This window comes from Plasmodium brasilianum, chromosome 3 (genome assembly GCF_023973825.1).
Source record: "Plasmodium brasilianum strain Bolivian I chromosome 3, whole genome shotgun sequence".
Lineage (NCBI taxonomy): Eukaryota > Apicomplexa > Aconoidasida > Haemosporida > Plasmodiidae > Plasmodium > Plasmodium brasilianum.
Window position 1 is genome coordinate 599013 of NC_090116.1, and position 25694 is coordinate 624706.

Consider the following 25694-nt stretch of genomic DNA (forward strand, 5'->3'; position numbering starts at 1 on the left):
AAAAAAAAAAAAAAAAAAAAAAAAATAATAATAATAATAATAATAATAATAATCGTACAAAATGGAATGCTATGTATACAGTAGCACATACATTACATACCGTAAATCTGGTAAAAATAAAACAAAGTGCTATAATTTTAAAAAAAAACTACACATAAAAACATAAGTGCAGCAACATACATATATAATATATATATATATATATATATATATGTGATGAGCTTGTCGCGAATTAAAATATACCCATTATTATCTTTTAAAACGGAGAAAGAATTGCTATTTCCATAATTTCTTTTTTTTTTTTTTTTTTTTTTTTCTTTTTTTTTTCCTTTCTACATGATTAAATAAACATTTAAAATTTAAAACGAAAACAATTTTGGCAAATGAAGAATTTGTTTCTTCTGTTTTCTACTGGCTTACGCAGGCACGTGTGTATTAACGTACTCATGTATGTATTATGTGTATACGTAGAATATTTTTATATACGTACGGAAACATATATATGTACATATACAAACGTATGTACGTATATAAATATATGTACGTACTTGTAGGAACATGTTCATCATGACATAGCAAATGTTTATAACTTCTTTTTAAATAACATATGTTAAAAAGGGTACAATAATTATGAGGTTTGTTTTGCTTTCTTTTTTGTTTTTTGTTTTTTGTTTTTTCTTTTTTTTTTTTGTTTTTTTTTTTTTTTGTTTTTTTTTTTTCCTCATTAGTATTTATTTTCAGTTTCCCAAATTGTCGAAATGCGGCTATCAATGTGCTTGTCGTTGAAATGAAGAATAAAAATATACGAATGAAATGATGTAAGAACTATGAGCAGAATTACCAGTAAGGAAAGGTAAGAATGCTAATCAAATCGGAAAAATAGAGTGCTTACATATATGGACATGTATTATATTGACATGTATTATATGTACATGTTTATGTAAACATGTGCATTTGTCAGTGTTTGGCTAAAACTGTACTTCTCTTCCTTGTTCACTTAACCTTTAATGGCCTAACTTTGGAATTAAAACTTGCGCGAACTTCAAGCATTCTGTGCAATTTTTTTTTTTTCGTACTTGCCGCATGCTGTTGCAGTTATTGTTAATGCAACTGAAGGAGGCAAAGAACAGAAGAAAAAATAAAAAAAAAAAGGGAAAAACATTGCAAAAACATAGCAAACAAACAATTAACAAAAATATAATAAAAAATAGCTTCTTCAAAAAGTTAAGTATTACTTTTATTCATTTTTTACGTTTTTGTCCAATGCAAAAAGAAACAGGGAAAGGAAGATCCACCTTGCCCCTTTAAAAAATGTTGAGAGCACATGGAACTTTTAGCTTGAGGATGAATGGCAGCATGTACAGAACATTCAGATTTTACATATGTATGTACGTATATGTGTTCGCTTGCCTTTTTGTTTGTTTTTCTTTTTTTCATATAATGTTGTACGACAATTATTTATTATCAGCTCTCCCCTCGTGAGACCATAAACTGGTATCATTCAAAATATAATGAAAATATTAAAACGTACAACCCCACTTTTGCCATATTTTAATATAAAATAAACTGTAAAAAGTTTGTATCTTTGCAAATAAATATTGTGGAGCATGTTACACAGAAAAAAAAAAAAAAAAAAAAGATAAAATAAAATAAAATAAAACAATAATAATAATAATAATAATAATAATAATAATAATAATAATAATAATAATAATAATAATAATAATAATGAGCGTCAGTGAAGGGGAACATATAATATGCCCATAAATTCTTACGGAATAAAATAAAACGTTTACACTAAATTAGTTTCAAAAAGATAAATCACAGTGAAAAATTTTAAATAAAAATGTGTGGACACTTTTTGTCAAGTATGTGTAATATTGGTTATACACTACGACTTATACACTTTTTATGATGCCGTAAAAGGGATATGGATTTAACTACAGCGTGTAGCCGAAATGGCATATGTGTAGTTGCTATTACGACATACACGTAATGTGTGCGCATACACATATGTGTATATGAGATATATGCAAAAATAACGAAAAAATAGCAAAACAACAAAATAGCAAAACAACAAAATAGAAAAATGCCAAAATAACAAAGCAGAAAAATACCAAAATAGCAAAACAGTAAAATACCATTTTGTCCCCCTCGAGGATCCCATAATAGTTTAACTTATATATTTTTTTTTTTTTTTTTTTTTGCACCAAATAGAGAAATATGTAGTACACCTCGGAAAAAAAAAAAAAAAAAATCATTTCACTTTTTCTTCTATAAAATGTACCATTTTTGAGTTTAACATTCCTCGTCTTTGTATTTTCGCTTATATACTTGAGTATGTAAAAATGCGTATACATATGTGCGTTGCATTCCTCCTGTACACATTCACGTTACACCTTATATATGCAAGTATTAAAAATACGGAAGTATGCATTTTTTTTTTTTTTTTTTTTTTAAAGCTGTAAATAAAATACTTGTTTACAAAATGAGCAAGCTCAGACAACTTTTAATATTTTTAAATCATTTACAATACAACAAAACATACGTAGCATTTTTGTCTTGTTAGTTTTTTAAAAATCAAACCGTTTGTTCATGATAAAAATTTATCATAATATTGGACAAGATTGTAAAATTTACATCATTTTGATAGAGGCAAAGCTACGGCTTTAAATACGTAACAGCTATGTTTCTACTAATTTGTCCATTAACATAACTTACAATAATTCAGAAACTTTTAACAAGTTTTAGTATACAATATTAAGAGGGAAAACCACGGTCTTTTTTTTTTTTTTCTTCTTTCTTCTTTTTTCTTTCTTTTTTTATTTAATTATTTTTTTTTATCACTTGTTTATTTATATCGTTTTCTTAACCTATCAGACAGTACTTTTTTTTCAATCGTTTTAAAGAAGTTTGACAATCCTTTTAATCGCCTTTGTTTTACTAAATAGTTTTATTTGAAAGCTACTATTTGGAACAGTGTTTTTGACACTTATTGTATTTTCAAATAAATTTTTTTTTTTATATTTGTGCGTGTTACTGTTTTTCCGTCTTGTTCTATCTTGTCCTGGCGTGCCTTATATTGTCTTGTCTTATCTTATCTTTCCTTAACTTGTCTTACCTAATCCTACCTAATCCTACCTAATCCTACCTAATCCTACCTAATCTTACCTAATCTTACCTAGTCTTTTTCTTTTCCTCTTTTTTGTATTTTCGTTTCTGCATCTTTTCTATTTTAACCTACGTGGTTACTTCCTCCTCCGTGTAAAGATATTTCTACATTTTCACTGCATCAGTACAGTCGTTTTTGCAAAATTGCACAAACTGGAAATGGATAAACACTCGTTGGGGTATGAGCATGCTGACCATAGGGGAAGTTCCAAATATGTAAGTAACGAAAATGTATCACTCATTAGTGGAGTGAACACAAGGGTGTGCAGCACAAGAAGCAGCGGTAGCAAAAGCGGAAGCAGTAGTAGCAGCTGCATTGTCGTTGATGGGACTGTCTTCAAAAATCATAATGAGCGAGAAACTGAGTTTATCCGCTCCTTCGTCCATCCGGTTTATCAATGCGATGGAAAAGACGTCCAATATGATAACGGTAAAATGGAAGAAGATAAGGGAAAAAACACTAACTACAATCATAACAGCTCTCATGGGATATGCAACACGATCGATATATGCAGCACACGTGGTATATATAACAAACATGACTTGGGTGAAGCTCGAGCCGTAGCAGAGAGTGATAATAATAGTTCTATTCCTCATTCTCGTAAGCCTGAAGAAGACCACAAATCAACAAACAACTTTGAAAATGTAGAAGTGAGTACGAATGAAAAACTTAGCTACTTTCCAGTTAACGCTAATGATGTAAGGGAAAAGGATAAGGATAAGGAAAAAAGGAGGAACGGATCAGATGACTATATACCCAACCCACCATGTAACAGTACATCGAACAATGAGGATACAAGTAATAACTGTGCTGACAAGAGTAATAGAAAAGTAGACCAACCGGAATGTAGAAACAAATCCAATTTTGTCATTATTAAAAAACTATGTTCTCCCTTAACAAATGTAGATAGAGACATAATGGTACAAAATAAATATACGATAGATATGAATGATCAAGAGGGTGATAACTTATCTATGTTGAGTAATAATGAATGTGGGAAAAACAATTCAACGTATGAAAATTGTTATAATTTTAATTCTAATAATACATCGGATGCTCCATCTGACAATAATCAAGGGAGTAAAAATGTAGTTGACTCGTTTTCAATGATTTTAAACCCTCAGAATGATATAACAGAACATGATGAAACCCACTGTAGCAATTCTACAACAACAACAGCTGCTACTACTACTACTGCTACTACTACTACTACTGCTACGGCTACTACTACTGATACGGCTACTGCTACTGCTACGGCTACTACTACTGCTACGGCTACTACTACTGCTACGGCTGCTACCACGTCTTTCTCTTCCTACAGTAATATAGATAAAAACGAGACACGCCAAATAAGCAGTCTCGAAACAGTCAGCTGCTTAAGTGACAAATGCTATTCCAATCGTATCAAAAGTGAAATGATACAAAAAGATGAAAAATGCTGTGAAAGGAATACTCTAAGTGAAGACTTGTATAACTTAAGCTGTAAGAACTATGGAACATCTAACGAAAACAATCATAGTAATGAATATATTAACAATTTTTACAAAAGTGAGATCACCTCAAGGGCTTGTATTGACAGCGATCATAATGATAAGGTGGAATATCAATTTAGGGAAAAGGAAACATTGAATAACAATGGCAGCAATATCAGTAATGATAGTAGGAGCAATAATGAAAGTTGGCAGGACATTACACATAATAATAAATTAATAAATGAGCTCAATTTGTTTGAAGCCAAAAAAGGGTATAATACATCAAAAAATAGTAGCTTTCTAAGAAACGATGTAAATCAGGAGAGACCTAACTTCCTTTCGAAAAGTAATAAGGAAGAAAATTTTCAAGAGTATGCTACTGAGGAGGATCTATCAAAAGAGAGGAACCACCGCATAGCAGTGAAAAAGGAATATACCATAGACATGGGAAAAGAGAGATCTCAAATTATAAATTTTGGGGAGAAAAACGATAAGTTAAATCTCGAAAAGAATGACAAGCAGTTAAATTTTGAAGAGAAAGACTTATGCATGCATTGTACAGATGATACCAACAACGGAAAGGGTATAAAAACTGAATTCAGAAAAACATGTGTACATAAAATACAAGCTTTAAAAGATGTAAAAGTGCACGGACACACATACACACCTGAAGATGTGTTAACTAACAGTGTTTGCCAAGGTGGAGTTAACAATACGAATAGTGGATATAGCAATGACGATAAACCGATTAAGATTGTTTCTTATTTGAATAAGACGGGTAATAGGAATGAGCTTATGTTACTAAACTTATGTAATGTTAATGATGCACACACTAAGAGTGGGAATAATGGATATCATAGTGGATATTATAGTGGCGATCAAAGTGGATGTATTAATGGACATCATAGTGATTCCCACAGTAACAGTGATAAACACGTGAATCATTTCTTACCAAACGATGACGAGTACTATGGAAATGCGAATGCTAACAACTCAAACACACAGGGGGATTCAAGTGGAAATTTCCCTCAGAGAGGAAGGAAAAAGTACAAGAGAAAAATAAAGCTCGAAATGGTCAAAAAATGCAAAGCCGCAAAAGTTAAGGAAGAGAAAAAAGAAAACACAGAAGATGAAGCAGACAGGGCTAACAGATCCAATGAAAGGGCATTAAAGAAAAACGTTAAAAAGGAAGAGAAAGAAAAAGCAATGAAAAAGAAAAAGAAGAAAATTCCAGGAAGAATATACAAAGTCATTGTGAGGGGTAAGGAATGTTGGAGGGCGGAATGGCTTGTCCGAAAAAATGGCGCAGAAGGAATTAACGTAGATACCCAAAATTGTATTACCCCCAATTTGAACAGAGAAAAAGAAGTGGGCTTCCATTCACAGTACAACAATAGCATGAAGGATGATTATAGTGAAAATAATAAAGATAACAAAAACAATTTTACTAAAAAAAGCAAGCAATTTTCTGTGTCAGTATATGGTTATGAAAATGCTAAGTTATTTGCGTTGTTTGAACTTATTAAATATAATTCAGTACCGGACAGGTTAATGGAAGAAGCAAATATATGCATTCATAACATAAAAAAAAATTTACTAAATCCTAAGAGTTCATCTTATAAGCCTTTTAGTGGTCAGTTCTTGCATTTTCTTTTGACTGATGAGAAAAATGAATGTTCTTCATTATTTTATAAAAAACTGGAGGAAAACATTAATCAGAATTTTAGTAAGTACACTGATGCTGCTTCTAGTCGTGATAATAAAGGGGACGAGTCCCTCAATGGTAGTAACGTTTACCGATGTAATGACAGTAATAATGTACACTGCTTCAGATACAACGATAGTAACAACGTTCATCGTTTCCTAGACAGTGATAGCAATAACGTACGCCACTTCGGATGCAATGACAGTAATAATTCTTACCGCTTCGAACATAATGATAGTAATAATATTTACCAGTACCATAGGGATTCTTATCTGAATGCTAAGGAGAAGAAGGAAAGCTCTGACCAGTCAGCATTTTTCTATGATGGAAATAATTTCAGTAGCAACGTTAATTATAGCAATAGATGTAACCCCTCATACAATACAAACAATCCATCAATCCATAATTTAAACAATTTAGTTTATAATATAAACTCGTATGACTTAAATTCTAGGCATCTAGCTAATGCTTCTATGATAGACAGAAATGCGTTCATGAATTTTTCTAGAAATTCTAATCCTAATTATAAAATTGAACAAAGAAGAGATATTCTATACAATAACATCAGCAGTAATGCCAGCAAATATATAATTAATGGTAGCAATAATGATAACAGTAATGATAACAGTAATGATAACAGTAATGATAACAGTAATGATAACAATAATGATAACAATAATGATAACAATAATGATAACAATAATGATAACAATAATGATAACAATAATGATAACAATAATGATAACAATAATGATAACAATAATGATAACATTACTGATAGCAGTACTCATAACACTACTAGTAACAGTAATGCTAATAATACCTGTCCATACAGAAACAGCTTCTTCCGTGAAGCGTTAAACGGATTGAAGAGTAAGCAGAGTAACGCGAGTTACAGTTCAGGCTTTATGTATGACACTGGTAATTCCAGAGATACAGCTACAATTATGAGATGCGGTACGTCCACAAACCCTTCCCTGCATACTTCCTTGGACATATGCACTACTAGCATTGACACCTCTAGCAATGGCAACACCTGTATGAACAGCCACTGTGATATAAGACGTGCTGCAGATAACCTACAAAGAAATTCCATACTGTACAGAACGTTTTTGAATTCGAATACTCACAACATGCATAATGAAATTGCCAAAATGAATCCTAACTATTCAACAAAAATTCAGAATCATAACAATATCATGTTTAACCATAACCTTAGCTTTAACCCTATAAATTGCAGTGGTCGTAACCTCCATAGCGTAAATACTTAGAACATTAGCAAAAAAGCCCTACGCTCATGCATACATACGGGCATATGCCTATACATACGGGCATATACCTATACATACGGGCATATACCTAAACATACGGGCATATACCTAAACATACGGGCATATACCTATACGTACGGGCATATACCTAAACATACGGGCATATACCTATACATACGGGCATATACCTAAACATACGGGCATATACCTGTACGTACGGGCATATACCTAAACATACGGGCATATACCTATACGTACGGGCATATACCTATACGTACGGGCATATACCTAAACATACGGGCATATACCTAAACATACGGGCATATGCCTATACATACGGGCATATGCCTATACATACGGGCATATACCTAAACATACGTGCATATACCTAAACATACGTGCATATACCTAAACATACGTGCATGCATATACACACACACGCGGACATATATACCCATACACGAGAGGACACTTTTACACTAATTGCTCCGCTATAAGAAAATCGGAGCATTTTTCCATTATGCTAGAGATAAAGGAATGTCTCCCAAAAAACAGAATTATTTGAAACGAAACATCATAGGAATAAATTTGTTCCTTGTTAGAATTTATGTAACACGTTTAATAACGAAAAATTCAACAACTCTAAATAAATCCATTCATCGAGTATACTTATCACTACGTTCGTATTAAAATGATGCAAAAACTGTTATATAAAAGTATGACATAAATGTTGATAGATTTTTTTTTTTTTTTTTTTTTTTAAAAAAAAATATACACCAAAAAAATAATAAACACAATGGGAAGCTGTCCAGCTTTTAAAAGGTTTATAATAACGTGTTCACACTCGCACGTACGTATATATATATATATATATATATATATATATATATATATATGTACATATTTACATGTATAGGTATTCGTGTACACATATGTTCACGAATACAAAAAAAGGATAAAAACACTGCCTTTTGAACTGCTCATTTGTCCCTCCACTGTGCGTCTAACCATTTACATGCCTACCTATTTAATACCTACGTAATACCTGAATAAGCTCCTCTTGCACACTACTCCACTCCACTACTTTCATAAGCGTATGTTTACTTCTTACTTCAAAACGGAAGAGCACAGCTTGTATATACTTGTTACAAATACCCACTCTTACATGAGTGCCTCCCCCTTTTGCGCAGCGCTAAAAGAGACCATAATTTATTTTAGCAATGTACAATTCCAAGTGCTCATAATCTTTTTGTTTATTTTTTAAACGTTCCGAGAGTACATTTCCAAAAATTATTGCCTGTTCATATTTTCCTGGAATTTTAATGTGTTCAAGATTATTTAAAGCTGAAAAAACATGATCATTGAAAATTTCAATTCGTTTAACAATGTTCTTAAAATCTTCACTTTTTTTATATTTCGCGTGAAAGGTTGAAAGTAAATTTTTATTTTCTTTTATTTTGTCCACAGAATCATCTACACTAATATTGTTAGTGATTGTATTCACATCCTGGACATTGTTATATGGATTTCGAGGTATCGTATGAACAGGTAAGCACGATAAATTATAAAAAGTACTACTTAAATTATTAATTGACTGTATTAAATTTACACAGTAGGATTTCATATCATTTATAAATTTGGCATATGGTAAATTATTTCTTAATTCAAAATTTTCTCTCATTGAAACGTTAGTTATATATAATATATTCGCCAATTTATTTGCAATGTTGTTAATGTTTATTTCCAACGGCTCGTTTATTGAATCCTCCTCTTTTTTGCCTTCACTCGGCACAAACATTTCGAGCGATAAATAAAAGAAGGGAAAATAGAAGGGACGGGAAAAAAGATGAACAGCTTTAACGTACTAACTTCAGAGTATGCTTATTGTGAGCATTCTAATCAATTGCGCGATGATCGAACATTCACCAAGAGGAATGAGAGTCATTTGTTATAATTGTTACATGTTATATGTATAAGTACATATATATATGCACTAGCATTACGTTTTTTCAAAATGTGGAAAGAGGAAGAAGAAATACAAAAAAAAAAAAAAAAAAAAAAAAAGTACACATATATATACACGTATACATTAACATATGCATATACATATGCATGTACATATGCATGTACTTATTCATGTACATATATGTAAAAACGCTTATCGCCCTGCCCAGGCAAAGTGTTACGCTTAAGCTGCCTTCCCGCAGTGATAAAATTAAATTGACTTTATTAACAAACTTTCGGATAAAAAAACGAACAGAATAATATTCAAATAAAGGTAAAAAAATACAAAAACGAATGGCACTTGTAATATTTTTTTTTTTTAAAAAAAAAAAAAAAAAAAAAAAAAGGGATGTTTCAAATTAGTAAGAAGCGTTTAATGGAGCGAAATGTAGTAGAATAAGTGGAAAGATTTAAGAGAAAGCAAAAGGAAGACGCTCATTTGTATGTAAGAATAATAGAGAAACAAACGATGAATCAATATAAATACGATATTATTGCGTCATAATTGGTATGGATATATGACGAATGGACAGTAGATGGTTAGAGGGGGGCCATCTGAAATCGAATGCTATAGACGAAATATTTTTTAATGCTTTCCTTTTGAATTACTTGTCTCAAAGAAAAATTTTCATTTTTTATTTCATGAAATAGAAAGAAAAAAAGTATATTATTTTTTGTTTTAAAATTAGAAATATGGACGACTGGTAAACAATATTTATATATGTAAGGTATGCTACGATTTGTTAAAAATTTTGTGGCCTTAATATTTTTTTTTTCATAATAAACGTAATCCTCTTTTTTTAAATAGCGAATATGTATGTGAAACTTCTCTTTCTTTTTTTTTTTTCTCTTTCGAATGAATAAGTAGGTATGTTTTTTTTTTTTTTTTTTTTTTTTTTTTGTATCTCTGCCTTTGCATTAATAATATCTTTTCTATATATACGGGTAATCGTTGCTGATATGTTATCATGAATATATATAATGGAACTTTTCTGTCTAATTTCATGTGGTACATTTTTTTTTTCCATGTTTCCCTCTACATCTTCCTTCTCTTTACTGGGAATGTTAATAATCCGGAAAAAATTATTATTAACGAGAATTTTATTTCGGGCGTTTAGATCTATAGTTATGAATTTCTGCTTCATGTCATTCTTTCGATTCAATTGCGTCTGCTGTGGAGTTGCGTATATCACAGTTTGCATATCCTCACTATTGCTCTTCTTTGCGAAATGCTCGTTTTGTTTTAACTTATATTCGTTATTCATATTGACACCATCTTTACACATTTGAGCATGCCCATATAAATAATTCTGGCGTACAAATAAAAACAGCGTATTGTAAACCCGTTCAATGTGCCTATAACTAAAAGAGCCACTTGCATACTTTTTTACGATATTATATAGTATTTCCATTTGAATAAATTTTGAAGGTAAAAGTAAAAACTCAAGAAAGTTAAAAATTTTTAAATAAACATTATTTTGATACATGATTTTATTGATTGTAATTAAATCGTTTCTTGTTTTTTCTAAAAAGAAGGAGTCATACAAACTATTCTGCATTTTTGTATACTCATTAATAAAGATATTATCTCCAGTAGTACTTCTACTTACAGAATCGTAATATTTATTTTTTAGGTATGCATTAAATATGTTATTATGATAATGCACATGTTCTTCTAAATTCTTTGCTTGAGATACCAAATTTTTTATTCGCTTATCTAAAGAGGGGTACATGTACACATGGCACCCTCTCATTTCGGAATTTTTGTCAGATACATTTACGTTGTTATTCATGCTGCTCGAGCTATTCATGCTGCTCGAACTATTCATGCTGCTCGAGCTATTCATGCTGCTCGTGCAATTCACGTTATTCACGTTATGATCTCCATTTATGTTCATTTTTTTTTTTTTTTCTCTTCACTATATCTTTGATCAGACGCAGATAATATCGTATCGTTGTTCATATAAAGAGATGAAAAAGTAGGCGTACTACCATCAACGCTTGGTGAAAAGGTGTCTAATCTACTTTTCACACCCCCTTTATCCTTTAATACGAAAGATATGTTCGGTATTACAACATGTCTAAGAAAATTTCTTGAAATATGAATCTTTTCATTTGATCGATCGAACATCCAACTTTTATTTATAGATCTCATGTAGTTAAAAAGGCTTATTTTATTTAATTTAACAAAAGGTCTGTATAAGAAACAGTTTTTAAAATATGTTAGGTATGTTATACCCCTTATATTTTTAATAAATATTCCTCTAAAAAATTGAAACAACACAGTTTCATTGCTATCATTTTTATGATGACCTATAAATACTAGAGATTTAATTTTTTTCAAAACATTCCAAATAGTACTGTCTAAGGAATGAAAATTCTTCTCATTCATACTTTGGCTTCTTAACAATATGTTCATAATATTTTTCTTACAACTAATCCTTATGTATGTGTCTATAGCTGACGTGTACTTTTTGTACGTATAGTTGTGCCTTATGCCCAATGTACAGGGGAGGGCATTCACCATTTGGAAAATCCTTCCCCTCACTCGGTCACCCACCACTTGACCAGCCATCCCTTCTACAGATTTAACCATCTCTTTTGCCACTTCTACCGCTTCATCATCCGAACCACTCTTCTCCTCTTTGCATATCTGCCTGGTTAGCTCCACATACGAATTCCTTCGCCAGGTCCTTGCTAACAGTAAAAAATTGTTCATATTTTTATTAACGCCCTGACTTTCATTTTTCTTCCTCATCTTCCTCAAACTACTACTTGTTAATATTTTCGTTCTAAATTTCAAATTGTAAATCTTGCAAATATTTTTTAAAAATTTCCTTTCTGTCTTGCATTCATCTCTTGTCTTATGATTGCAATAAAGAACAGTAATGTTTTTTAAAATGGAGGCAAAAAAATGAACATGCTCAGATTTATTTCTGTAAATTAATTTGCTAATATCTACATGAGTGTAGGTATATGCACTGTTTATTCTGTTCATTAAAGATGTATAACTGTCGCTATCTTTGTGTGCATACGTTATTATAATTTTGTAAATAACAAAAAGGAAGGAATAAAGAAGACACAGTGAATCTACACCTGCACTTACACTGAATAGTAAATTTTTTTTATTTTTTAAAAATGAAAAAAAATATTTGTTCCTCAGTGTGCACAACCAGTAGGCTTCCACGAGTTGTATCTCTTCTTGGTTTTCTACGTTTATTCCCTGTATTAAGTCCTTGCGCGGGGTAGCAAACGCAGAACCGTCATCTGTGCTGCCAACATTGTCAACACTACCAACACTGCCAACATTGCCAACATTGCCAACACTGCCAACACTGCTAACACTGCTAATCCTTGGACTTATCAAACTGCTGTAGTTTATTTTCAATTCCTCTAGCTCCTTCGTCTTTTCGTCATTTTCATCATTTATTAATGAGCAAATATTTTTCAGAAAAAGTTTTCTTCGTATATCCCTCCTTTCCCCCCTTTCACTATCATCATCGTCTTCCTTTCCTGTGCATTCATGTTTGGTTAACAGCGTTTTTCTTTTTCCCCTTTCATCTATTTGTCCCAACACAATATCGTTAATCTGTTTCTCTATTTTTAAATTAACATTCTTATTAAGTCGTTTTCTTTTTATGCTATCAAAATGTACTCTTAAAAAGTTTAAGTCTATTTTTGGTGCATTTTTTAAATATATACATTTTGTTAAGTACTCATGACAAATAATATATAAGATGTATAAAAGTAAAACGAGATGCATTAATTATTTCATAATAACATTTTGCATCTTTTTTTCTCTTTCTTTTGTAGTCGATATTGCTACATAATATCCTCATAGCCTTCCACGTTTTTCATTATCAGAGAAACAAATGGAAGGAGTATTTTTTGCTTAAAGGATTTACAAAAAGGTAAAAAAAAAAAAAAAAAAAATCACTACTAAATTAATACATCAATAAATTTATACACTAATGTGTTAATACGCTGATATATTAATACGCTGATATTTAATACACTAATATATTAATACGCTGATATTTAATACACTAATATATTAATACGCCGATATATTAATACGCCGATATATTAATACGCTGATATTTAATACACTAATATATTAATACACTAATAAATTAATACATTATTAAAAGGACACAAATGCACAAATTACTCGGCTCAAAATAAACCTAAATATGCACAAAGTGTTGAATGTTCTACGTATTTCGGCTTGGGCTTTCCCTCAACTGAATTGAAGTTTTAGAGAGAAGGCTACTTATACTCTTTGCCAAGAATACATACATATATGCATACAGCATACCTACAGCGCGATATATATATATATATATATATATATATATATATGTGTACATATTTCCACGTCCTTGACACAATTTTATTTTTTCGAAAAACAAAAAAAAAAGGAAAATATATATTAAAAAGATTACCTAAAAAAATATAAAAATTTGCAAAGGGTAATGAACTCCCTAAAACGAAACATCGTCTCCCACCATTTTGTTCTGAGTACATTTTTTATGTTTTCTTCATTTAAGCAAAAGTTGAAGAATTTATTTATTTTTTTTTTTTTTTTTTTTTTTTTTTTTGCACAAATTTGTACAGGATATATATTGTGCCATATTGTACATGTAAATAGTATACCGTTCGTACTGTATTACGTTACAAGCGTATGAACATACATACGCATATATACATATATGTTGGTGCATATGTAACTCCTTTGCTGACCCCTTTTTGAATATGAAACAAGTTCGTACTCCCGTAAAAAGCAAAAGTTTAAGTTTCTTTTCTCGGGGGAAAAATGCAAAATTACAAATTATGCTTAACCAGCGGATGAAGAATAAAAAAAGCCTATAACGAAGAGATTTTTTTATTTTTTATTTTTTTTTTTTTTTTTGGGGGGAGGAGTATGTGTTTGGGTTAACCCCAAAGAGGAAGGTATTTCTACAAAAGAAATGTACATGTGTACTGTAAATACCTCACTGTTACAACAAGCCTAGTTAATTACATTAGTATAGAAGGGTGAACAGGTGAAAGTGCGAAAATGCAGCACGGATGGAATAATAAAAGGGATAAAAGAGGCGAACTGTTTTTCGACCAGAACAGCGGTAACAGTTTTATTCATTGTGACATGATAAAATGTATGCACGAAAAAGGAAAGGAAAAATTAAAGAAATTTTTAAAAGCTAATGATAATTTAATATACGATGATGTGTTTCATTTGAATATATACATAAAGAACATATGGGTTTCAATGAACCTAAGATGTAAATTTTCCATATATGATTTAATTTTAATCGCAAGGTCTTTTAAAAATACCGAAATAATATATGATGATACAGGTTTTAATGCAAATATTGAAGAGTCTTTTTTTAAAGGGGATGGTGAAGATGAAGGTGAAAATGAAGATGAAGATAAAAATGATGTAGAAAAAAAAAAAAAAAGAAAAAAAAAAAAAATTTATTTTTCATTTATTTTCATAATTATAAAATTCGAAAAAATGTGGTAAAAATATTTTTTCAAAATCCATATGTTGTTTGTTTTATTCATAAAAATGGGTCGATACATATACATGGTGCACTTACATTGAGGAAAATGTTATTAATATTAATAAAAGTAGTTAAAAAATTGAAATATAAAACATTCTGGATGTATTTAAATGGTAAGATTAACCGTACCCATATTGACAATTCTTATCCTAGATTTGGTGAAGATCTACATAGGAGGGTGGACTCTAGACGAAATGACTCCCCTATCTGTTATGATTTTACACCTGTCTTAAATGATGAATGTTTAAGAGATGAACATGCACATGGTCAGGTAAATATCGCCTGCAATGTATTGCCCATCGCTAAAAACGCGAATGCTGAATTAAGGTATTTTCGAGATTGTGGTCAAGGATGTAGTGAGCACATATTGGGAGAAAAGGCAAATTTGGAAAAGAGGGATGATGCGGGAGAAAAAGAAGTGGAAGAAATGGAAGAAGTGGAAGAAATGGAAGAAATGGAAGACGTGGAAGAAGTGGAAGACATGGAAGAGCAGGGAGAAAACACCCCAATGATCAGCAATTTCACGGATGATGATTCACAGCTGAGCGCTGGTTTGAGTACGGACGACCTAAGAGCAATTAATTCGTCTGTAACAAACAGCATGAACGCGAAAGAAGCAATTATTTTTTGCGAAAATGTTATTGAAGAAGTTAAGTCGAAATTAAAAAATTATGAGAGCGAATTTTGCGTGAAAGGACCACCACCACGAAAAGAAGAAAATGAGGTGGAAGAAAAAGACGATGAAGACGAAGAAAAAAGCATAAAATTGTTGAAGGATAATAATAATCGCACAAACACAAATACATGCAATATTTTTGGTGTTGTTATAAGAACTGATGAAAATGATGAAAACGTTGAAAACGATGAAAATGATGAAAATGATGAAAACGATGAAAATGATGAAAATGATGAAAATGATGAAAATGATGAAAATTGTAAAAATGGTAAAAATGGTAAAAGTGGTAAATATGGTAAAAATGGTAAATATGGTAAAAATGGTAAAAATGGTAAAAATGGTAAAAATGGTAAAAATTATAAAATTATCAAAAATTGCAAAAATTGCAAAAATATGAACAGTGCAGGAATTGCAAAAAATGCCAAAAAAAGCCCCAATAAAAAATTTCCGTTAAAATTTTTAAAAAAGTACGACGAGCCGTTAAATAAAGACTCAAATCGGAACGATCTGTTCTCATATTCAAGTGAAAATGAACGATTAAATTATTACAATTATGGTATGTGCGTCAGTCCTAACAATCTTGACAATCTTAACAATGCTTTTTCAAATGAGATAAGCCAAAAAAAAAAAGACGTAAAAAGCTGTAAAGATACCCCATCAAATGAGTCTAATTTTCATCAAAATTGTGAGCATAATATCGATGACATAATAATAACCCCATCTAATAGCACAAATTATATATCAAAACATTCAAAAAAAAAGAATATACATGTATATGATAAAAATGTATACTCCATGAAAGTACAAAAAATAAATTTGAGTGAGGAGAGTCCCTCTCGCGCAAAACAGTTATTTTTTCAAAATAATAATAAAAAGGTGTTTAACAAAAAGCATATATATAAATTTGACACCTATCATAAATGGAAATATATTATTCGAGATGATATCATTTTTGATATGAATTATTTTTATATTAAACAATTTGTGTGTGTATTTAAAATTAAATTAAAATATTTTGATATAATGAAATTTTATAAATATAACGAATTTAAAAATATACTAACTGATATTAATAACATTATATATATAAAAATAGATCAAAATCTTATAAATAAATTAATTGAACAAGCCAATTTAGAAAACTTGGTTAAAAATAATTCCATTTATAATTACAAAGGAAATAACCAAAATTCTGTTAGGACTGTTTTATTGTTTAGTTCGGGGAATGTTGTTATTTATGCCTGTAAGAACAGGCGCGAAGTTTTGTGTGTGTCCAGGTTTATTATTAACACACTTAGGAGAAACAATAACTTAGTGATGTGATTATGTACTAAGTATAATTACGTAATGCTACAGTGTTCCTTTTTTTTTTTTCATGTGTGGGGATGTGTGCTTGTGTGTAACGTTTTCCCTTTTTCAATGTTTTTCCTTCCATTTTTTTTGTTTTTTGTTTGTCCATTTTGACAGTATAGTGTGTGTTGATCTTTTCAAATTTTTTCAAATTTTACCCCCTTCGTTTACGTTTCGTTCTGTTTCGCTTTGTTTTGTTTAGGTCGATTATTTTTTTTTTATTTTAATATATATTTATATTTTTATCGTTTTATTTTTATTTTTATTTTTGTTTTATTTTTGTTTTTGTTTTATTTTTGTTTTATTTTTGTTTTTGTTTTATTTTTATTTTAATATATATTTATATTTTTATCGTTTTATTTTTATTTTTATTTTTATTTTTGTTTTATTTTTATTTTTTTTCGTTTGTTTCTCCAACGTGTTTTTACGTATTACTTTTCCTTAACCCCTCATCTTGTACATTTGACCCTATTTGTTATTGCCGATATATACTGCTTTAAAGTTGCTGTGGTAACGAATTTAAAAAAAAAAAAAAAATTTACCCACATAAGACATATCAGAAGAAAACATAATAAAGCAAAACAGAACAAAAAGAAGGAAAACAAAATGTCCATTTTAACACAACTAACAAACGAATAGAAAAAATATTCACGTACTCACTTTTTTCATTTTTATATCTATTATGTGGTATTTTCCTTCTTTTTAATATGCATATTAGAACTTTCGATACAGCTTAATATGTGTGTATACGTATGTTCAAGCCCTTAAGGAAATATATATAAACACTGTTTACAAAAACTGGCTCAGTGGTGATTAATAATTTAAAAAGGATAAAATGAATTATTCATTTGAGCATGATAAATTATTTAACGTAACTAGCTAATAATTTTTTTCCGAACAAAAAAAAAAAAAAAAAAAAAAAAATGAAATGATATGAAATGATATGAAGTAAAATAAAATAAAATGAAATAAAAAAAAAAAAATAAAATAAAGAGATAATAAAATAAAGAAATACTAAAATAACTAAAAAATAAAATAAAGAGATAATAAAATAATAAAACAATGAAACGCAAATAAATAACGGACAGATGAACGAAAGGAAAAAGCTGGTCAAAACAACGGTAAAAGGATTAAATCTCTGCAAAATGTTATAATAAATATTTCTGAATTGGAAAATATAAAGGACATTTTTTTATAAATGTTTTTTTGCATTTTTCTCCCTTTGTATATTCGTCCATCATTCTTGAATTTTCTTCTAAAATAGTTCGATTTACTCGAGTATGCCCCAAAGAAATGCCGCTTCCATTGTAGGATTCGGTAGACGTGGACTCCTTTCCATTATATATTACGTTATTTGACGAATTGCTCATTGATCTGCTCATTGAACTTCTCGTAGAACTTCCTCCCGCATAACATTTGTGGTTTAATTCGTTAATTCTGGACTTGTACCCTTTGTAAGACGGCAGTGCAGACATTAACACACTCTTGGATTTTGCATGAAATTTTATGTACACGTCAGGCGCATTCAGAACTTGAAGTCTCGCAGCCATGGATTTTGTTATATAAAAATTTTCAAAATAGCCAAAAGAATAAATGATATTTTTAATTAAACTTGGTACTTGCCATTTTTCAAATTTAAAATTTTCGTTTTTTTCACAATAAAAACCTAGTAATGATCTGTACATCAATTCACATGAACATAATAAATGATTATGTTTATGCCATTCAACATGTCTTATCTGAGAATTATAAAAAAAATTGAACGTTTCCCCTTTGTCTATATTATCACCATAATTTTGTAGTTCTTCATTACATAATTTAATTTGTTCCCCCTCCAAATTGTAATCATAATTATTGTCTTCTTTCTTAACCTTTATTAAATTATTTGTTATATAATTGCTCTTTTGTAAGCTATTCTCACTCACATTTTTATTGCGTCTTTTATACTTCAACAAAGTATATAACAAATTGTTCTCCTTATATATATAATTTAAATAATTCTTACTTATGCTACTAATAATAATATTATTTTTATACAAAATAAATAAATAATGTCCCTCTAATTCGTTTAATAATAATAAGCTTCTTCCTTGCATAGCTTTTGTTGTAGCAATGTTTGTCCTTAAAATATATTCATCAATACTTGCACACACACCTATCTGTATTACTAAGTCTACATTATCTATTTCAATTCCTTGGCATACCATAGAGGTAGAAAATAAAATTTTTTTTTTTTTTTTCTGAATTGTTAAAATTATTCAATGTATATATTTTTTTATCCAAGCTCAATTTGCTGTGTAGGCAGGAAATTAACATATCTTTCAATTGTTCATATTCTTTTTGATATATTGTATTGTTTTCTCCTCCTTTTTCATAACAAAATTCTTCTTCATCCTGAAGTTTATATTCATTTTGTTCATTTAAACAGTCCGATTGAATTTCACTTTGTTCACTGCTTTTGCTACAATTAGCATAAATCTCCTCGCTAAAGTAACAAAATGCATCTTTTCCTTTACCTAAATCGTTTACTTCCTTTTTGGAATTTTCGATTGACGAATTAGGTAAGACATGATCAATGGAAACAAAAGGATCAGAAGAAACAGAAAAATTTACATTTTCCTTATCATAATAATGGGATATAAAAAATAAATTTTTTTTTTTTAACGAATTATTCAATTTTAAATAAAGTAAAAATATGTACCCCTTAAATATATAATGCTTAAAAATGACATAAAAAAATTGTACCATTTTAACTGTTGGCATAAAAATAACAATATTTATATTATCATTTGATAAAAGCTCTTTACAAATTATATTGAATAATATTAAAGCAAGTTTGTCCGATTCGTATATTAAATATTCTTGTTTTAAAAATATGTGCGTAGGTATATTTTTCCCTTTATTTTCTTCATATTTCACACAGTTCTTACTATAAACTGTGTAATTATTATAATCACTATTATTTAATTTTAATTTTTTTATTTTTTCATCATTTTGAGTACCTCTATATATGAATTCTTCCGTAATCTCTTCCGTAATCTCTTCCGTCCGTCTTTTTATTTTTCTTTTAGTATTTATTTTACTGTTATTTTCATCCATCAGTTCGTTTCTTTTATCGCACAAGTTTAAATTATTTTTCTCATTTACACTGTGTTCGGTGTTACTGTTTTTTCCCTTTCCATCAGGTGCGTCATTCCCTAAATGCTCTTTGATTTGTTCACCTTGCCCAATATCAACCTTGGTACTACAGCTGCTGTTACTGATGTTGCCGCTACGGCTGCTATTGATGCTAATGCTCTTATTACCGCTTTTGTGCCCCGCCAAAAAATCATTTTGAAAGTCCAGTTGCTTATCAGATGAACTGCCTACAGAGCTGTTCACTATATACGAGTTAAACGCGTTGACGTTTTGATAAAATGTCGTAGCGTCTTTGCAATGCCAGAGTTTTCCCAAATCGTCGCAGTTCAATATGTTATGTCTATACATAGTTATCAACTTAGCATTAAGCTCGTGGTGCAACTGGAAAAGGCGGCTGTTTTTATTTTTACTAATATAATTAATGTAGTTTAATTTTTCATTTGAATTAAAATTGATTATGTTCATGAGAGCAGCTGCATGAAAAATATTGCTGTCATAAATACAATTGTCAACAAAATTTAAATGCACATAATTTAATCGTAAAAATCTATATGCTAAATGCTTTAAAAAATTATTAACAAGACATGTTAATAAAATTGTCTGATGTCCTTTAGGTAAAACGTTTTTTATAATTAAAATATTTTTAAGATAGTTTGGATTTAAAAGAAAATAAGCTTCATCAATAATTAATGTATCACATAAAAAAAACATTCTTGAAAAATTTGTTGAAAACTTGATATGATTTATAAAAGATACAGGTGTTGTTACAATTACATGTGGCTTTTTTTTTTTTAATTCATTAATTTCGTCTTGCATGTTCATATATTTTCTTCCATGTATATAATGACATATGATATTACATGGATGGTACATAATTAATTTTTTAATAATTGCATAAGTTTGTTCAACTAAAATTATATTTGGACAAACAACAAGCGCAAGAACATAATTTTCTTTTATTATTGTACAATTTCTTTTCAAATTATTTATTTGGACTATTATTTTATGTAAAAGTGGTATACAATAAGCTAGCGTTTTTCCAGTACCTTTAAATGAATGAACTAGGACATCAAAATTCTTTAAAAAAAATGGGAATAAACAATATTGAACAGTAGTAACATATTTCATGCGAAAATTTTTTTCTAGACTTAACTTAATAAATGAATCAATGTTCATATGGTTTACCTCATTATAATGCAAAACTGCTTTATCGTAATGTGTACTACATTTATCTGTAGTGGTGCATAATGCGTCTGGCGCGTATTTATCATAGTTGTTGTGAATGAAAATTCCTTTTTGAACAGCTTCCCTATTACAATATATGTGCGTTTTTTCCTCTTTTTTATCATAAATTATTAATTTTCTATTTTTAATGATGAATGTGTTATCTTCAGATGAACAAAAAAAAAAATTATTACCTATTATCTGTTCCGCTTTCATTTCATTATTTCCTATACTATCATTCATTTTTTTTAACGCTTCAATTTTATCTAAGCAATTATTATAATTACTTTGAAAAGAATAGTGTGCGAGGAAGAAGTCATAAAAATAGTATGGCACGTATTCCCTGTTCGATGACGTTAGTATATGTACATCCGCTTTGAGTTTTTTCAATTTTGTTAAGCATAATGCATTTAAATCGTTCATATTGTCATATATTATTTTTTTTCCCCCATTAACAAACTCTGCTAAATAGTTTTCCTCGGCTTCGCTCTTCGACTCTTTCTCCTTGACATTGTTCGTGATAGGGGTAGTAGTGCCTGCCGCAGCGGTTATAGCAGCGGTGATAGAACCAGACATCGGAGTACCTACAGTAACCGCAGTAGCAGCCACATCAGTAGCAACAGTCCTAAAAAAACAGCTGCTCCTACCACTTTCTACGCTCAGTGAAATTTTAACATTTTGGAAAATTCGACAAAGTTTTACTAAATTTTTTACATTTTCCACTGACACCATTTATTGAGTTTTTTTTTTTTTTTTTTTTTTTTTTTTTATACGAGCACTTTCAGTCATGTGAATTGCATGGAAGGGGAAAACACGAATGTGAAGTGTTTACCCATTTAAGGGGCAAAAAAAAAAAAAAAAAAATATAAAAAAAAATATAAAAAGAATAGAATAACGTAAAACAAAATGAAGTACAGCAAAACAAAACCTCGCAAACTGTGCTGCTTAATTTATATCCCAAAGGACAAGAGAAGGCAACTAATAAACGCACATATTTCTGACCACGTCATGTTTATTTTTAATGATAAATAAAAAAATACGCGCAGTTAAAGTTAGCTTAATGTTATTATTATTACTATTTTTATTTTATAATAGTTAAAGCTGCGTATACTTATCTACATGTACTTTAGTGCAATGGTGACAGATGATCCCGGAAGCGAAGGAGGTCCTTGAATTTCGATGTATTAAACATTTTTCATTTTTGATGAGCCTCCCAATAATCTCACAAAAATAGCGAAAAAGGCAAAAAAAAAAAAAAAGAAAAAAAATGAAAAAAAGAAAAAAAATGAAAAAAAGAAAAAAAGTGAAAAAAAGAAAAAATATTTTTGTTTCAGTTCCTTTTAGCTTTAGTTTCAATTTCAAACTACGCGCCCTACTGTTCCATTTTTTTATAATTTTTGAAAAGTAATAAAGTACTACGTCGATTTAAAATTTTTTTTTTTTTTGCTTACAAATAAAAAAAAAATGAAGTTTTATAGAATTTGTAAAAATAAAATTTTATAATATTTTTTTATATTATATATATATATATATATATATATATATATATATATATACATACATATATACATAAGTAATGTGATGTTAAGTGCTTACTTTTATAGAGGTTGTGTTTATAAATTTTCGCGGAAAGGGAATAAATTTCTCTTTTTGTTTTTTAAATTAAAGTTTTTGCTATAATTAAGGTATAGCACATTATTATTATTAGGGCAGATGGTGTAGTGGTATCACGCTTGATTTGCATTCAAGAGGTCCGGGGTTCAATTCCCCGTCTGTCCAATTTTTTGAAAAGATAAAAGTATAAATATTATGATAAAAAAGATTATTATAAAATTAACTAAAATATGCGTAAAATTTAAAAAGAAGATAACATAATAAAATATTATATGTATATATATATATTATGCATATATATGAAGAAAAAACAATGTTAAATATAAATAATTTTGTTAAATAATTTTGTTAAATTCATTTATTTGATGAATATTTTTTTTCTTATTTTATGTATTTATATAATAAATTATGTTTTTTATGAAGAATTAGATCAGTGATAATACAAAGTAATAATACATTTTATTTAATTTCGAAAAAAGGTAATAAATTATATATAAGTTAGCAGTTTATCATTACTGCGCTATATCAGTGTTGTATCATTTTCTTCTTTTGATAATCTATGTAGAAATAATTTTTTTATATTGACATATAATTTTTATTTTTGGTTTGTAATTTAAAAAGGTTATAGTTCTCGTGTGAAATTTTATACTACTGTAATGTGTTATTTCTCGTTTGTCACTCGCACTGTTTTTCCCTTAACTGTAAATGGAATACTTGAATATTATTTTCTATTAATGAGAAAAATTAAAAAAAAGAATCATTCTTTTAAAACAAAAAATATATAAAATAAATCGTTTAAATTATTGCTTTTTTATGCGTTTTTAAAATTACCACGCGTAAAATAATGCTTATAAATTTAATCGAAAATACTGCAAAAATATTTATTGCGCACACATTATATACATATAAATAAGCATATTATATATGATAATATGATATATATATATATAATAACTATATTATGTTTATTTATTATATCATTTTTTACCATCAATTTTACAACTTAAAAATATTCTTTCTACATGTTAATATTTATATAAATATTTATTTTATTGAAATTAACTTTATTGAAAACGCTAATCTTAATTTTCATTTTTCCCACGCCGGGAATTGAACCCGGGCCTTTCGGGTGAGAGCCGAATATCCTAGCCACTAGACCACGTGGGATATAATTAATAAGTAATCATCTATATTTATTATATACCATTCTTACAAATTACTATATTCAATTAAATACCAGTAATACGATAGCATATGTAAACTTTCATTTTCTTCCCCTGCTTATTACTTCATCTTTTTATATACTTTTTACTTATTACTTATTTAAGCTTTTTATTATATAACAATGTGCCAGTTTATGACTATTTGGTACTAGCATATTTCCATACGTACATATATGTATCCTATTTACAGCATGGCTTATCATAATTCCAATTTCAAAAAAAAAATAAATAATTTTATTGCAAAGTTAAAAGGAGTTAACATATCAAATATGCGTTTACATCATAACGCAAGTACGATATTGTGGTTACTGCTTTTGCGTTTTAGCGCTTAGCGTAATGGCATACAAACACATATATATATATATATATATATGTATACAGTTATAGGTCATTGTATGCACATGGTTACATAATTATGTATACATGTATGAACAAAGATAAGCTGGTGAATATCACGAGAAGGTACAAGTACATCAATCTGCTCTACATGTTGGACAAAAGAGTGCTAGAGGGAAAAAAAAAAAAAAAAAAAATATAAAAAATAAAATAAAAAAAATATAAAAAATAAAATAAAAAAAATATAAAAAGAACATACAACAAAAATTATTCTTCCCCATTTTCGCTCTACCCAAATAGTGTTTTGTTTATTTCTTTTTTCACATCGTTTACATTATTTTTGTAAGTTTTTTTGGGGGAGTATATAATTTCAAATTGTTTATTATTGCTTCTCTTTTTTGTCGTATTAATATGAAATAATCCTTCATATTCCTCATCCTGAGAATCAAGTGAACTCACAAGTTTTAGTAATTGTGTGTAACTAGCCAAGTTCGATAAAACATTTTTTTCTCTTTTTACACTTTGACCTAAGGTTACTGAACTTAAAATGTTCATAATGTTTTCATTAAACGGTTTGTTTGCTTCTACTGGTATTTCCTCAAAGATATTATCTTCACATTTTACTGTTGCATATCTATTCAGCGCGAGATTTATGAAAAGGGTCATAATAAAAAATTTTATTTTTTCCATCTCACCGATACAGGGGGAAAAGCAACAACAAGAGAGACAAATAAGGGGAAAATAATAAATTAAATGAACTTTTTAAAATAAACAGAAACAAGAGATCGACTTCTTAACATAAAGAACATTAAATAGACTTCTTTTGTGTATGCCCCTCAGATTTTAACTCCTATCGGTGGATATACTTATCTTGGTACATACAAATGTGACAGCTTAAAAAGGGAAAAACGAAAAAACGAAAAAACGAAAAAACGAAAAAATGAA

At 29.1% G+C, this 25694-nt stretch overlaps 6 protein-coding genes and 1 pseudogene across 7 annotated transcripts; 2 read left to right on the forward strand and 5 right to left on the reverse strand.

Moving 5' to 3' along the window:
* Positions 1-3330: 3330 nt before the first annotated feature.
* Positions 3331-7620, forward strand: MKS88_000924 (uncharacterized protein; the record flags this gene model as incomplete). The annotated part of the gene is made up of 1 exon (XM_067219569.1): positions 3331-7620. The coding sequence occupies one exon, from the start codon at positions 3331-3333 to the stop codon at positions 7618-7620; it is 4290 nt and encodes a 1429-aa protein (XP_067075291.1).
* A 1192-nt stretch (positions 7621-8812) lies between these two features.
* On the reverse strand, positions 8813-11471 carry MKS88_000925 (PP-loop family protein; the record flags this gene model as incomplete). Its single annotated transcript, XM_067219570.1, has 2 exons — positions 8813-9399; positions 10568-11471. 2 exons carry the CDS (start codon positions 11469-11471, stop codon positions 8813-8815), a joined length of 1491 nt encoding a protein of 496 aa, XP_067075292.1.
* Positions 11472-11518: 47 nt separating this feature from the next.
* On the reverse strand, positions 11519-13387 carry MKS88_000926 (PP-loop family protein; the record flags this gene model as incomplete). The annotated part of the gene is made up of 1 exon (XM_067219571.1): positions 11519-13387. The coding sequence occupies one exon, from the start codon at positions 13385-13387 to the stop codon at positions 11519-11521; it is 1869 nt and encodes a 622-aa protein (XP_067075293.1).
* Positions 13388-14683: 1296 nt separating this feature from the next.
* On the forward strand, positions 14684-17187 carry MKS88_000927 (annotated as a pseudogene). The gene is made up of 2 exons: positions 14684-15144; positions 15342-17184. Coding segments are annotated over exons 1-2 (2304 nt in total).
* A 1175-nt stretch (positions 17188-18362) lies between these two features.
* Positions 18363-19310, reverse strand: MKS88_000928 (DEAD box ATP-dependent RNA helicase; the record flags this gene model as incomplete). The annotated part of the gene is made up of 1 exon (XM_067219573.1): positions 18363-19310. The coding sequence occupies one exon, from the start codon at positions 19308-19310 to the stop codon at positions 18363-18365; it is 948 nt and encodes a 315-aa protein (XP_067075294.1).
* Positions 19311-19401: 91 nt separating this feature from the next.
* MKS88_000929 (DEAD box ATP-dependent RNA helicase) lies at positions 19402-22308 on the reverse strand (the record flags this gene model as incomplete). Its single annotated transcript, XM_067219574.1, has 1 exon — positions 19402-22308. One exon carries the CDS (start codon positions 22306-22308, stop codon positions 19402-19404), a length of 2907 nt encoding a protein of 968 aa, XP_067075295.1.
* A 2729-nt stretch (positions 22309-25037) lies between these two features.
* MKS88_000930 (uncharacterized protein) lies at positions 25038-25439 on the reverse strand (the record flags this gene model as incomplete). Its single annotated transcript, XM_067219575.1, has 1 exon — positions 25038-25439. The coding sequence occupies one exon, from the start codon at positions 25437-25439 to the stop codon at positions 25038-25040; it is 402 nt and encodes a 133-aa protein (XP_067075296.1).
* Between the last annotated feature and the right edge of the window lie 255 nt (positions 25440-25694).